The sequence below is a fragment of the Ambystoma mexicanum genome, chromosome 14 (assembly GCF_040938575.1).
Source record: "Ambystoma mexicanum isolate Mex_15411 chromosome 14, UKY_AmexF1_1, whole genome shotgun sequence".
NCBI lineage: Eukaryota > Metazoa > Chordata > Amphibia > Caudata > Ambystomatidae > Ambystoma > Ambystoma mexicanum.
The window spans coordinates 439,543,336-439,558,529 of NC_090940.1; the positions used below are offsets into that span (position 1 = coordinate 439,543,336).

At 46.6% G+C, this 15,194-nt stretch overlaps 1 protein-coding gene across 2 annotated transcripts in view; it reads right to left on the reverse strand.

Moving 5' to 3' along the window:
* The window catches only part of BBOF1 (basal body orientation factor 1), a 441,525-nt gene that overhangs the window by 352,958 nt on the left and 73,373 nt on the right, over positions 1 to 15,194 (reverse strand). For both annotated transcript variants that reach the window (XM_069637643.1, XM_069637642.1), the window contains exon 2: positions 7,727 to 7,976. In XM_069637643.1, coding sequence (XP_069493744.1) covers positions 7,727 to 7,976 — 250 coding nt within the window. The remainder of the gene's footprint in view (positions 1 to 7,726; positions 7,977 to 15,194) is intronic.

Genomic DNA, 15,194 nt, shown 5'->3' on the forward strand with positions numbered 1-15,194 from the left:
ATCTTACTCAATCTCTCTTCTGCCTCTGACACGGTCAAACATGCCATCCTGCTCAACCGCCTCCATGATAACCTGAGTATCACCGATCTGGAACTGGCCTGGCTGACCTCTTTCCTCTCCAACCGACCCTCCCAGGTCCAACTTGGGTCCTTCCTTTTCTTTATCTCGCTCTCTACCTGTGGTGTTCCCCACGGGTGTAACCTCTCTCCCTGGCTTTCAACCAATACCTGGCACCCCTCGCCCACCGCATTGCTGCTCTCTGTTCCAACTTTCAGTGCTATGCGGATGACACCCAGCTCGTTTTCAGGCTCCCCTCTGCCACCTCTTCTCCGTCACTCATCTCGGACTGTATGTCTGCTATCCAGGTGTGGTGTGCCGCCAATGACCTCTGCCTTAATGCTAGTAAGACAGAGATCCTCATCATCGGCACACCTGCACCTTCCTTTCCTGTCATTCCCTGGCCGGCCTCCATGTGCCCTCTTCCTACTCCCACCTGTGAGGCTAAGAACTTCGGGGTCATCTGTGACTCTACACTTTCTTTTTCTCCTCACACTTCTGACGTCTCTGAGAAGTCAAACTACCAACTTCACCTCCTCAGAGGTATTCTTCCTTACCTCTCCTTCCCCCAGAAGCTCACCGTCTCTAGAGCTCTGGTTCTGTCTAGGCTGGACTACTGCAACAGCCTCTTTCTAAATCTGCCTGGTTCTACTCTACGCCCTCTGCAACTCATCCAGAACAGGACTGCAAGACTTGTCCTTGGCCTGAAGACAGAGATCATATCTCTCCATCCCTGCAATCTCGTCATTGGTTCCCAGTGACTGCAAGGATTAAGTTCAAGACCCTCTGCATTGTCCACAAGGCATACTGGGGCCTGGGCCCATAATACCCTCAACTCTCCCTTTGGAAATACCTTCCCCCTCAAGCTCTTCGCTCCTCCAGTTCCAACTCCCTCAGGGCCCGTCGCTTCTCCAAGCAACGAGTTGGCAGTAGATCTCTTTCTTCGGCTGGGGCTTCCTTCTAGAACAGCCCACTGCCTCTCTGAAACTTGAGGAGAACCATCTTCGGTTCTGGAAGCACCTCAAGACTGTCTCCTCTTTGCTTCTGCCTTCTCTCTTCGTCTCCCCTGCTGATCCCTGTTTGCTACTGCAACTGGGCACCTGGTTACCCTCTGAAATTCGGCCTAGGTCCCTCCCCACCCAGCTGCATACCTGCACTGCCTCCTGGTAACCCTGCACTTGGGTCTGTATCTGCAACCCTACAATCCCCTTACCTGCACTTAATGACACCTGTTGTCCACGCTTAACTCTTGCACTTGCCTCCTGCTGGTGGCACAACTTCTTGTTTTCTTGATCCCTTGCTCAGCACTTTCCACACCTCCCCTTCCCCCTGGACTCTTCCCCTTCCCTCTCCCCTGCACTTGTGCAATCTCAATGTCACTGGGCCTAGCAAGATTGTTGTCTTGTCCTTTCTTGTACCCCTCCATGGCCCTGTCACGCCTTGAAACACTTGTGTATAGGCATGCTATAAATATCATATCCTATCATATTTCTCAACTCTTCGAGAACTGGTAGACCATGATTCTAGATTCTGAAGCAAGATACCAGCAAAACCCTTGTTATCAGCATCCAGAATTGCTATGGACTTATAGTTGGTGGTATCCAATCTGGCCACTTCTTATAGAGAGGGACAACATACCCTGAGACCAAGAGGGTGGAAAGTACTCCAGCCGTAAGCCGTATTACGTTGGTGAATAAATATGTTAGAATACATATCCAGGTAGTCGGATCAGATCTAAATAGATAATTAGAAAGCTTATTAGGTCCCAGAGCTCGGACAGAGCTAATCCCATTGATCATCTCCAGGACAAGCTCATGGTCAATAACAATATTATATGTTGTGTCACCAAGATCGGAAAAGTCAGGCAAGTTCAGAGGAGGCCTAACAGGAAGGGCATATAAAAACTGGAAATTACATACCCAGTCCTCTTCGGAGATCGTATTCACTAGGCTGCCTGTCCGCATTGAATCTGTGTCATTAATACGTTTCCAAAAAGCCTGGGAGTTTTTATTGCTCAATTATGTCAACATAACGTCAGCATTGTCCTGACTTCTCAAGTGGTTAGATGCGAGTAACCAGTTTTTATAAGATTGCTCAGTTTTCTTAATCTGAGCTTGTTTCTCTAAATTGGAATATATTCTATTGTTCTGAATCTGACTAACAAGCCATCTCGTCTCTCTTCCTAGAGACCAGATCATTACTATAGACGTGAGGGTGCTTCTTAATTCTTAGATCATGGACCTTTTTACTGCAGTAGGCTATCCTTAATTATATATTATGCACAAAGCATTTAAAGTTATCAATAGTGAAGGTATGAGATGTTCACTCACGTGATGTCAAAGCAAGCCATTGATTAAGGTTGGCATTGACTCTAGAGGCCAGAACAAAAGACCATGAAATTCTGTTAGCACCACTATTTATAGTAATTTCTGTCGGACCATCCTCGTGATCAGTCCCAGAACTTGCCAATAACAGGCTATCAAAATGTACTGATAGCTGAGAATGATCACTAAGGTCTGTGCTTGTTATTACCAGCCCGGAACATTTCTCAAAGAGCCAAATGTCAACAAAAACATAGTCAATGATAGAGTAAACTGACCCATTGTTCCAGGTGGGCCGCAGGGAAATATTTCCAACAACCGTCCCATTTAAAGGGAACAAGCCCAAACCTTTGAGCCTCCCAAGCAATCTTCTCTCATTCACTAATTTTAAATGTTGCTGGCTAATTCCTTCCCCCATCTCCAACAAAGTATCACATTTGATACAATCAGAATTCAAGTCTCCCGCTAATAGGATATGTCCCCCAGGAAATGTATTAGATCGTTCATTAACAAATGACATTATGAGGTCAGGTTCTTCATCCAGAGATCTAATACCTGAACGCCAATACACGTTGAGAATCAGTATAGTTAAACACCCCTCCTCCGAATCTCAAGGTGTATTGCCATAATGCCAAAGCCAACCTCAAAGCAGGCCTCCCCCTGCCCTTGTGGGCAAGATCTCACCAGAATCATTAGGCCTCCATAGGGGCGACCCAAATCCCCTTGCCGGGCTTCCTGGAAATACACAGCATACCAGTTCAGGGAAGGCAAGATTCTTGACCAGGTTTTCTGGAGGATAATGATTGTATGATTCCTAAGCTCCTGACATAACACAGGATTATTAAAAAGATGGTTATGACCACGCATATTCAGAGAGACAATTGAGAAAAAGCTAAAACTAAAATCCCTGAGAGTGGAAAAGGAAGAAGACTTGAGTAATCTCAATTGGATGCCGCCAAGAGCCAAGACCAATTTCGACTTTCCCCAGAGGCCAAGATCTTTCTTTTCAATGAAATGACTTGTTCATCCAGCACTGCACCACCACCCAGTATTTTAGCTGGGTTCGCCACCCTATGTTGCCTCCTGTCATTTGTGTTGCTCTCCCCCATAAACCTATTGTCACTAAAGGGCAAGAGATCAAAACCTAGCATTCTAAGGTTATCACATTCTTTCAGAATTATGTCATACACAATCTTAGACTTCACATACATTACTGCACGGTTCATTTTACAATGGTCTAAGAAAGCAATCCTTTCCAAATCCTTAGAAGCAATATGTGCCAGAGCAGGAATCTCTTTCAAAATAATGTGTATATTCCTATGATTTAGCACAACAGCTCGAGTATCAGGAATGACACTTTCAAGTGGAAGCTAAATCTGCCGGGGATACACAGGTATTTACAGATCCAAGTGCACTAAGGACCTGCGCACCAATAGGGAACCACTCGTGTGTACCATCTGACTATGTACTGGTACCAGACAAGGCACCCAAGTTGACAGAAAAGGACTGTGCATTAGTAGCCAATAGACGACTTACAAGAGCTGTAGGTTGAGAGGGCTGCACAGAACTCCTCATTATATCAGTGTAAATAGGTACAACATTCAATCCTTGGCCCTGAGAGGGCAGGGCAGCTTGCATCATCTGTAAGGCCCCACTGGACCTGGACTCAAATGAGGGCACAAAAGTCTTAGTTACATCCAATACCAAAGGGCAGGCTATTGAATTAGCTATTGTCCCCTCCAAGACAATTTGTGATGCTTCTACAGCTGGAGCCGATGCGCCAAAATGTGTCACTGCTACCTCTACCATGGATACCTCCAAGTCAATTGGCCAATTGCTGACATTTGACACACTAGAGGCAGCAGGAAGAAATGTACGCGAACAGCTGGCCAAAACAGCCTTCGCTGCTGGCTGTACAAAAGGAGAACGTAGAAATTGGCGCAAAGCCTGCTTATTTAACTGTTTACATGTGTTATTTTTAGGCTTATTAACCTGAGTGCCACACTTTTTGCGAGCAATTGGTAGCTTTTAAAGACGTTACAGCCACTGTATTTGGTAAGAACCCACAGTTCTACAACTGATTCAACATCTACACAAATAACTTCTGTAGGTGTTGTAGTTTCCATGTGATGTAATAAAGAAGCCTCAAAAGACAGCTATACATAACCCACAGAGCATATCTAACTCCCGTATAATCGCAAAGTTTCACAATGCACCAGAACAAAGTTGCCCAAGATGTGGGCTGGTTGAGGCAGACATGGTGCACATGTTCTGGGCATGTAGCGTAATCCAACAATACTGGAAAGACATAGCACAATGGCTAGCAAGAGTGGATTTAACGCTAGATATAGGGTCCCCTTCTGCAAGCTTGCTTGGGATATTCCCACGGCCACAGCACGCGAAACATGTTAACAAATTGAAGGACCTGGCATATATACTAGCGAAATGCAGAACAGCAATGCGCTGGAAGTCACATGGAGGACCGGAGGTGCGTGAGTGGTGGGGCGATCTCCAGAAATGGTTGCAGGCAGAAACGTCGGTTTGGCATGAAGCAGCATGTAAAGGCCATAGCGAGAATAATGTGGATCTAGACTCCTGGAGGACGTTGCTCCAGGAACTGTTTGCCTCGGAATATACTATGACCCAAGTGGAAGAACTGAGTTCACAAACCCTGGCAGAGGTGTAATGTAGACATGGTAGCAATGTGTAACTACTGTTGTGTGAAGATAAGAACGGGACTGGTATAGGCTGGTGGGTGGGGGGATTGTGGAGGAAGGAAGTTGGAACACAGACTACATTATGATGATTCATTGGGATTTACTCGAGTATATCTGTAAGTTACATAAAAAGTTCATAAAATGTTTAAAAATAAATAAAAAAGAAGCCTCAAAAGACACAGTAGGCCAATTTAAAGAACCAAGCAAGGAAGTACCAACCTGGAGGGCCGAAGGGTCTGTCAGATGTGAAGCAATCAGAATTAAAGACTCACCATCAGCCACAAAGGCCAATATCACATCACCATGCATAGGATGCCCCGCACCCCACACTCGGTCCTTCCTAAAAAGGACTCTTGGTGGTGGATATGTCTGTAGAGGCTTTCTTATGAGAGAAAACAAATTTGCGTGCTGCCACATGCAAATTAATATGGTGAAATTTGAATAATAATGACTCCAGCAAAACAGAGTTTCATTTGGCTTCTCTCTGCAGACCCTCGTAGAGGGAAACCAATATGCATAGCACTTGATTAATTTCAGTGAAGAGCCCATTTTGGTCTTCGCTTGGTCCGCCCTTGAGATTTCGTAATGCTGCCGAGGGCGGTCGGGGAGGTGGTGAAGTCAGTGACGATTCAGATGAGAAAAATTAATCAGGCTCAAAAGAATAGTTCAGTTTATGGTTAGGTAGATTAGACCCCAACAACCAGTCTGGAGGAGTGTCAACAGGACTTGCGTCTATAGAAGCACTGTGAGTTGTAGGAAGGGGTGACTGGGATGATGAAGCAATTATACAACCCACCAGAGCCAACATTCCAGGAGGAGCACAAGCCGAGCTGCTCACCAGGATAGAGCTGTCAGCTGAATTATAAATGATCTTTCTGGGAGGATCCTTCCGTACCTTTGAGACAAGAAGAAAATAAGTTATCTTCTTGTTTGTTAATTTGATCCTCTGTGAATGAGAGAACAGAGGAGGCTCCATTGCCACTCCTACAGACAACATTGGTGAGCACTCCCCTGGGGACAAAGGGAGGGGTACAGTGACTGCGCCCACCAACATCTCACTGTCCGTGATCAGGAGATTGGAGGACGACATCAGTTTGCCACCACTCCTGAGTGTCATGACCCACAGAACACGCCCCTTTTGGACCTCATGGTCCTTGTCACAACGGGGCTTTTACTCCTTGATACTCCCAACATGGCCGTCTAACGTGCAACATCTTCCTTGTCCTTACGTCAGGCGCAGCGTGTTTACAAATAGGCCGCGCCCCCGCGGGCCTGCGAGCCTCAATGCTACTGCAAGCAGCGACTAGACGTGTGCTCCGTAGTTCGCTACACTGTTGTCCTTGTTCCTGGACCTCCTAATTCCATTCCCATTAACCTCTTCCTTCCTCCTTGTTTCCCAGACTCGTTTGCTGTGTGCTTACCTTATTCGTTCCAGGATCCCAGAGTGTCTGAATCCTGGAGCTTTGAACGCACGCTGGAGCCAGAAGAGGCTCGCGCAGGCTTATACAAGACCAAGTCTGTGCGTAAGAAGACACTGCCCAAGAAATCCTGCAAAGATCGCTCCCAGGTGAGAAAGGGGGAATTCTGTGACACTGAGATCATACATTAGCACACGCCAAGACCTCAAATACGGCACTGGTGGAAAGTACAGTATGCTTGCAAACCACCACCGCGGATCCCACAGCAATAGTGGGACCCACTGTGCTCACATAGGCGGGTAGAGAGCCATGGAATGTTACAATTACGGAGTCACTCACCGCCGTATAGAGCACGGTGTCCAGCGAGGCTGTTGCAGAAGGGCAGGACAAACGGGAATAAAGTTCCAAATTCCAAGTTCCAAAAAGCTCCAAACACATAGCTTTGCACACTGTGTCGGTGTCAGGTAATTGAAGTAGTAGCTCCTCCTTCCAAGCTGTTAGACACAGAAAACACACTCCTGCGTGGAGTTTCCTGCCAGTACTGCCGTCTCCAAACACACAGCTTTGCACACCACGCAGTTATTCCCTTCCTGCCTCCTTGGAAATACCATGTAGCCGTCTACTGCCAGATGCCTACCACCGTCTACCAACCCCTTAGATCCCAGGCATCATTGTACCATTTTACCTGCCAGTTTACCAAGAAAAACAACATTCTAAACCTAAAAAACAGCATGCGGATTATACAAGGCTTTGACTGATACCTGTCTGTGATGACTGCTTTGACGGATATCTATCTTCTCTGCACTGAAATCACCAATACCCATCTGCTGTATACTATCGTGAACAACACCTGTCTGACATACAGGGCCTTGATGGAGACTAGTCTATCAAGCACACCTTGAAAGCAACCAGTTTGTTTAGCACCACCTTCACTAACACCTGTCTGCTGTGCACCACTTGAACTGACATGTGCATGTTGTGCACCACTATGACTGGTGGTTGTCTAGCATGTATCTCTTTACCTGACATCTGACTGCCATGCACCCTCTTGACTGACACTTGCCTCCTGATTGCCCCTTTGCCTAAAATAAATCTGCCTTGCACTGGCTTAATGGGCACCTGCTTACTGTGCACTGCTTTCACTGACACCTGTCTGACATGCTCTGCCTTTTGTAACACCTGCTTGCTCTGTTCCAAGTCACTCGGCACGTACCAGTTCATCTTTTTGCTGGTCCTGATCCTTCAGGAAGCCAATGATGTCCACAGTGTCCTTCTCAATCTGGTACTGATGCTTTGTTAGCTCCTCATTGTTTCGGGCAAGTCTACGGGCAGCTTCTCGGTACTCCACCCTGGAGAATTCAGTCACCTGAAGACGTGCCTCCCAGAGAGCAGCATTGGCCTTTGCCCTCTCTACCTCTGACTCTTTATCCACTCGGGATTCTCCTTTACCTCCAGTCTTCTTCCTGCAAGAAATAAAGGATGGAAACTGTTTTTGGAATCAATGAATCCTCAGACACCGCAAGAAGACGTGAAACAGAAACTTCATAAAGGTAAGGGTTCCTGGGAAATACAACATGAGGAGCAAATGGATACATACTGTGTGGAGCTTTCTAGACACACCTTTTGGAATGTAGGCAAAGGTTGCCCATAAAAAACTCTTGGAAAAGACAAACTGCATAGAACAGTGACTTCCGGGAAACATGCCATAGAGAAGACTACATGGTGCCTAAAAGGAGGCATGGCCAGCCCCAATATAACCCACAGGGAAGGAAAACACATATATAGGCAACGGAGAAGAGGACACAGCTGAAACACCCATGACAACGTGGCTAGGGCTGTCACTGTGTTCCCAGAACTGAAACTAGAAACTGAAGTAAAGTTCAAGGGGCTTTATTAACTAAACACTCAAAAGACAAGGTCTAAGGATGGCTGTAAAACACAACAGAATAAAGTGTCAGAAGGACAGCTCCAAATGCCAGGGTATTATAACTTGAAGGAAGGGTCAATGAGCCTAAACAAAAGGGTCAACAGGAATAGCGCATCCCCTCCTGCTACTAACAGGTTTGCCATGTTCAGTGTCTCAAACTTCAACAATCCAAAAGTCAGATAGCAGGTGCAAATCAAAGGTTCTGAATCCCTCTGATCAATCAGAACAAACATAGGGTGCCCATTAAGTAGGGTGCTTAAAGTAGTTCCAAAATTCCACCGAAGAAAACAATCAGAAAATGAATTATAAAGAAAAAGTCTACCCTCTTCAAGGAGGGGTGTCTCACCCCTTCCAGATGTCAGTAGGAGGGGGTGTCTTGTTCTCCAACCTTCTGCTTAGGATGGAGGCTTTGCTGGTCTGCGAACCCACAGCTCTAGTGCCGATAGATTACCCAGACCACTGCCACTTTATTTTTCCCCTCAGGGCCCTTTCACAGTAGGATGGCAGAAGCTTCCTGCTAGGCTTCCACACTCTTGTTTGTCCTGGTGGGTTTCCCTGGAGAAACATGGGACCTACTCTCTCCTACTCAATTCACCCTTCAAAACTCTTTTTAGGGCCCTGCTCCATCTTGCCAAATTCTAAGCCGTCCTACCTGTTCTTTAGTCTAGTGAAGCTATATCATTCCTCCTCCCACCTCTACAGCCCCCCTGGATGAATGGGGTCCTCTGGAAACTCCCTCGTCTTCCTACGTAAGTGAATGGTCTCTCCTCTTATCTCCTGCCTAGGGTGGGCTGGCTCCATTCTCCTTTCTAGTGGCTCAGTCTCTTCCTCTCCCTACGTCAATGCTTCTTCCAGGCAGACTGTCACAGACATCCTTTTTGTCGCTCCCTCTCCGGACCTATGGATTCCACACATGGTCTCAGTCGTATCCCCTTTCCCCTCATTGCCATTAATGGTGCCACCAGATGGGAAGTACTCTTGGCATACTTCTCATCCTCTAGGTGCATTATTAATGTCTATCAGAATGGCACTGTCATGGCCCAGGTCACTCAGCCTAACCTCCTCCTTCTCGATAGGCATCTTCCATCTCTCATCAACCACCTCCCTTCTCCTGGTTCTGCTCCATCTGCCACCCCTCTTGCCCCTACTCCACTACTGATGGGCGTACCAAATCCCTGTACCCCTCCTCGGAAGCCCTTTAAAGGTGGCAACCAGCTTCACTCTTGCTCTGCTGTTAAACACTCCTCTGATATGTTTCCTTCTTGACATTGTCGCTCTCACAGAGACATGGTTCACTGCCAGCTCTGTCACTGCGTTTGATACACAACTCCCTAAGGGCTACAAGATCCTCTCTAAGCCCAGGCCAAACAGGCGTGGAGGTGGAGTGGCCTTGACATTCACTGAATTGGTCCCTGCTACTATAATTCCCACTCGGACCTACTCTTCGCTCAAATGCAGGCGTGGTGTCTCTCCAACCCTCCCGTTGACTCTCACCAGCATCTACAGGACCCCTGGTCCTGTCACCCCGTTCCTCTCAGAGTGGTCTGAACTCACCTCTTCCCTTCCTTCCTCCACTTCCAAGCTACTCCTCCTCAGAGACTTCAATATTCACCTTGACTTTCCTGATTCGGCCACTGGACTCTTCTGCAGCCTCTGTGACTTTCATTCCCTCGCCATTCTGCCCTCCGATTTGGTGCACTCAGCCGGACATACCTTGGACGCTCTCATCTCAGCAGACATTCCATCTCCATTCCCCTCACTACAGCTCTCTCCTGGTCTGACCATGCTCTCCTGTCCTCTCTCCTGGATCTCTTAAATCCCACGGCAAAACCTCTGCCTGCACTGCCAGTCTCCTTCACCATCCTTCGACCGATGAAGCAAGTGTAGTTGCTGCTTTTGCCGGCACTTTTATTCCCCTCCCACTTCTGCCATGGACACCCACACTGACGCTGCCCTTGCCAATCTTCACCTTTCTATAAATAACACCCTGGACATCCTTGCCCCTGTCATGAGGATCCACACAAAGCCTGCCTCCAAGCGCAACACCTGGTATGACTACGACCTAGCCTCTCTGAAACGCCAGTGCAGAGTTGCTGAGCTGAAATGGCAGGCTTCAGGAACATCCTTAGACTGGCCTGCTGCCTCCCCCAAAGGCAATATAGATTCTCCATCCACTCGAAGAAGAGGCCCATGTCTAAGCATGCATCTCTGGGGCCACTCACACAGGCAAACTGTTTAAAATCTGAAAGGAACTTGTCAATTCTACTCCAGTCTCCAATTCTCCCCTGCCATCCCTGACCCACTATACGTCACTGGCCTCCCACGTCTTAACCAAAACTCAGGACATCCTGTCCTCACTCTCCTCTACACCCCTCCCTCCATCCATGCCAACTCTCGGGCCTCCCTTGGCCTCCATCTCCCCTTCCTTCCTACTCTCCTCATTCTTTCCCATGGCACCGGATGAGGTCTCTAGATAAGTCCTCTCTATGAAAGTCTCCTTGTCAGAATCTGTACATTCAGTGGTGAGGCTCACCTGTGTCTTCTTTCGCGTTGGTTTGCTGCGGTCTTTGTCCTTCGAAGGTTTCTGTTTGGTGCAGGTCTCATAGAGAAAAGACACCCCAGACGCTATCCTGCCCAATTGTGAAACACTCCGGGAAGGTGAGCCCTGGAAGACTGCCAAATTACAGGAAAATCCTCAGAGAGGAAAAAAACCTGCAAGCGTAACCCAGCAGCAAGGTGAGGTAACAGCTGACTGAGAAGGCAGAATACCAGGCTGAACAACTTCTGACAGGGAATAAGGCAGAACACTGGAGAAGTCCAGGGCGGGCAGAGAAAAGGAACAGGAAGGTAAGGAAGGGAGACAGAACGAGGAACAAGGTTTCAATAGTGCTGAGCAGGGTACCTGAATACCGAGCAATGAGATGTGCTGATCCATTGCGGCGTCTGTATATGTATTCACAACCTCCGGTGGAACGCTAGGTGCCATGTTGGAAGAAATAATTGTACCGGCGCATCGCAAACGTTGCCTCCAGGCAGCCCACAAGGACCAGGGGCAAAAAAGTATGATATTATGCCCCCTCCGAAGAACTCGTCCACCCGGTTTACCCGGATGAAGTCGATGGAATCGGCGGAGAAGGTCAGGTGTATGTATGTTGGAAGCGGGTTCTCTGACCGTTGACTCAGGGGATAACCCTTCCAGTCCACGAGAAACTATCATCGCCTTCTCAGTACCTCGAATCACATAACCTAGCCACCTCATATTTCTGTTGTTGGTCAAGGGTGATTACAGGGGCAGGAACTCGAGCCTTCCTAGAAGAGGATTGGTAAAGCTTCAGTAGTGAAGTGTGAAACACTGGATGAATGCTTTTCCATATAGCAGGTAAATGCAAATGGAAGACAACAGGGTTAATGACTTTGTTCACAAGAAAAGTTCCATAATAATGAGGGGAGAGTTTGTTAAGCCGTAGATGTCTAGGTAAGTACTTAGATAATAAGCAAACCAAATCCTCCACAGAATAGAGGGGGGGTCTCTCAGGGCTTGCGATCAGCAAGCCTTTTGGTGGTTTCTCTCACTTCAACAATTGTTCCTTAACTTATTTGTGGATGGACTTCAGATCCCGGACCCATGTATCAACTGTAGGGAAGGATGAAGTCCCAGTGGTTACCGAAGGCAGAACTGAAGGGTGAAAACCATAGTTCCAGAAAAAAGGACTAATCTTCAGAGAAGTACGATTGGATTATTGTAAGCAAATTCTGCAACTGGAATAAGAGCAGCCCAATTGTCATGTACTTGGGAAGAGAAATATCAAAGGAATTGCTTGAGGGTCTGGTTGGCCCTTTTTGTGACTCTGTTGCTCTGAGGATGATAGCTGGATGATAAGGCTCTTCTGACTCCGAGTAAATGACATAGCTGAGACCAAAACCATGAAGTGTATTGACTTCCTCTGTCAGAGATTATGGTGGATGGAAGGCCGTGTAGACAAAATATTTCTGTAAGCAAAATGTTTGGCTTTTCGGGGGCCGGGGGTAGTTTGGCCAACAGATGAAATGGGCCATGCGGGAATTGGCATCTATAGTGACTATTATGACAGTAGATCCCCTGGAGGGGGGAAGATCCACCGTAGCTATGACTTGCTAAGGTCTAGAGGGTAATTCTGGCTGGTAAAGTAATCTGGAATATTTGTTCTGGGCACAAATTACACATGATTGAATGTGTGCCTTAACGGAGTGTGCCATCTTCGGCCACCAAAATTGCCTTTGAAGAGTCTGTAAGGTGACTTTTTCCCCTCAATGACCAGCAAACCAAGAATCATGGCATAAGGAAAGGACAGATTTTCTGGTAGATTCTGTGGGTAGAAACAAACAGCTTTCTTTAAAGAGCAACCCATCCTTTTGATAACAGTGTCTTGACGAACCTGCTCCAGGAAGTCATCAACATGACAAAAATACCATATTCGGAAAACATCCTGGGAAAGTCAGTAGATGGATCCAACAGAAGATCCGGATGATGGGAAAGTGTGTCAGCAATTATATTCTGCTGTCCTGGAATGTGAGAAACTTGGAACTTAAACTGAGCAAAAAATAAGCCCAACGTGCCTGTCTGCTGTTTCTGCATTCCATGGATTGGAGGGCCTGAAGATACTGATGATCTGTTCTGATCTGTACCGGATGATTAGCACCTAACAAAAGATGTCGCCAGTTAAGAAATGCCTGTCGCATAGACAATAGTTATTTTTCCAATACAGTGTAATGTTTTTCACAATCTGTAAGGGTTCTTGAAAGATAAGCCACAGGATGTTGCTCCGAATCATCTTGAAGTTGTTTAAGTACTGCATCTATAGTGGCATCAGAAACATCGGTCTCAACCAGAAAGGGTTTGGTTGTATCTGGTTGTCGAAGGATGAGTCCTTCAGTAAATTTCTTTTTTAATAAGGAAAAGGCCAATTCCTGTTAACCAGACCAAACAAAGGGAACATCTTTTTTCAGAAGATGTGTTATAGGCTGTATGTAGGATGGCCAAAAAGTTAGGTATACATTTCCTGCAGAAATTATCCAGTCCCAGAAATTACTGAATTTGTTTAACAGTGGTGGGTTGAGACCAAAAGGTTACTGCAGAGACCTTATTAGGATCCATGGATATGCCAGAGGGACTTGAAGCAAATCCTAGGTATCAAATGGAAGTCAAATGGAACTGGCACTTCTCAGGTTTAGCTAAGAGGTGATTCTCCCAGAGGCGAGCTAGAACCTTGGTGACATGGTCCTGGTCTTTAGCAGAATGACGAGAATAAATGAGTATGTTATTGAGGCATATGATGACAAATTGAAAAAGTATGTCTGAGAAAAAACGATAATTGAATCACTGTTTTCCATTCGTCTCCTGCCCTAATCCAAATGAGATGGTAGGCCCCACATAAATCCAGCTTGGAAAAAGGAACTGCTTCCTGAAGAGCTTCCAGAATATCAGATATAAGTGGCAACGGGTACCTGTCTTTCTGGGTGACCTGATTTAGACCGCTGTAATGCAGACAAGGATGTAATTCTGATATGTCCTTTTATGGTACAAAAAACAACGAAGCTCCTGCTGGAGATTTAGACAGTCGGATTAATCCATGTTTGAGATAGGGCAATCTTTTCAGGAGCTGACAGGATAAACAGGATAAAGATCCTTCCAAAAGGGATTATGTCGTGGTCACGTGTTTCTATAGCACAGTCCTCAAGGGCTACATTTGATTCCTTCCACAGTTTGAGCTTCTTCCTTCTATCGAGGTTTTTGATGACAATGTGCTAACTCATCATCTAAGAATAATCCCATGGCACCGCAGTCCATCAAGGCACGAACAGTCAGGGTTTCTCCCTGACTAGACTGCAAGGAAACCTGTAAGACCACTACAGAAGAGTGTATCGGAGTGTATCAGAGATCCTAGGTTAGCAGAAAAAAGGAGCAATAGTCATCCTCCCATTTACCAGCTCCACTTAGGAACGGGAGGTGGCATTTCCCGAATGCTGAGGAGGTACTATTGGACAATTGCGAACCATGTGCTTTGGGGATGCGCAATTCAAACAAAGTCCCATCTCTATCCATCTACTCCTCTCTTCAGTAGTAAGCAGTCCTCAAAGTGAACCCATTTGCATAGGTTCAGGTTCCCCGGAAGTATTTGAAGGTGACTCTCAAGGCGTAGGATACACAGGCGTTGGTCTGAGAGTTGGTACACTACATTTTATTTTCTCAGCCTTCCTTTCTTGAACTCTGAAATCAATCTGCATGGCCAGATCAAGGAGAGCCTGGAAGGTGTTGGGTCTTACAACCCTAGCCAATTTGTCTTTGATTTCTTCATTCAGGCCTTTCCGAAAGAGTGTAAAACAGGCAGTGGCTGACCTGTCTACATCCTTAGCAAGCTGCCTAAATATGGTTACGTAGGTCAACATATCCTGGGACCCTTGTTGAAATTCAAGCAGTTTCTCCTGGGCTGAATATACCACGTCTGGTCGATCAAACATAGCTTTAAAGGAGACTTTGAATCCTGTGTAATTATCCAGCTGGGGATACTCTGAGGCAACTAGTGGTGTTGCCCATAAAAGGGCATTACCATTCAGATGTGAGATGATAAACCCCACCTTAGCCCTATCAGTGGAGTAAATGCATGGTTTAAAGGTGAAATGGACCATACAGGAGTCCAAAAAGTCACTGAGTTTCTTTGGGGAACCATCATACTTGTCCAGGGACCCTCCCAGGGTAGAGCCTTGCTGAGCAAGG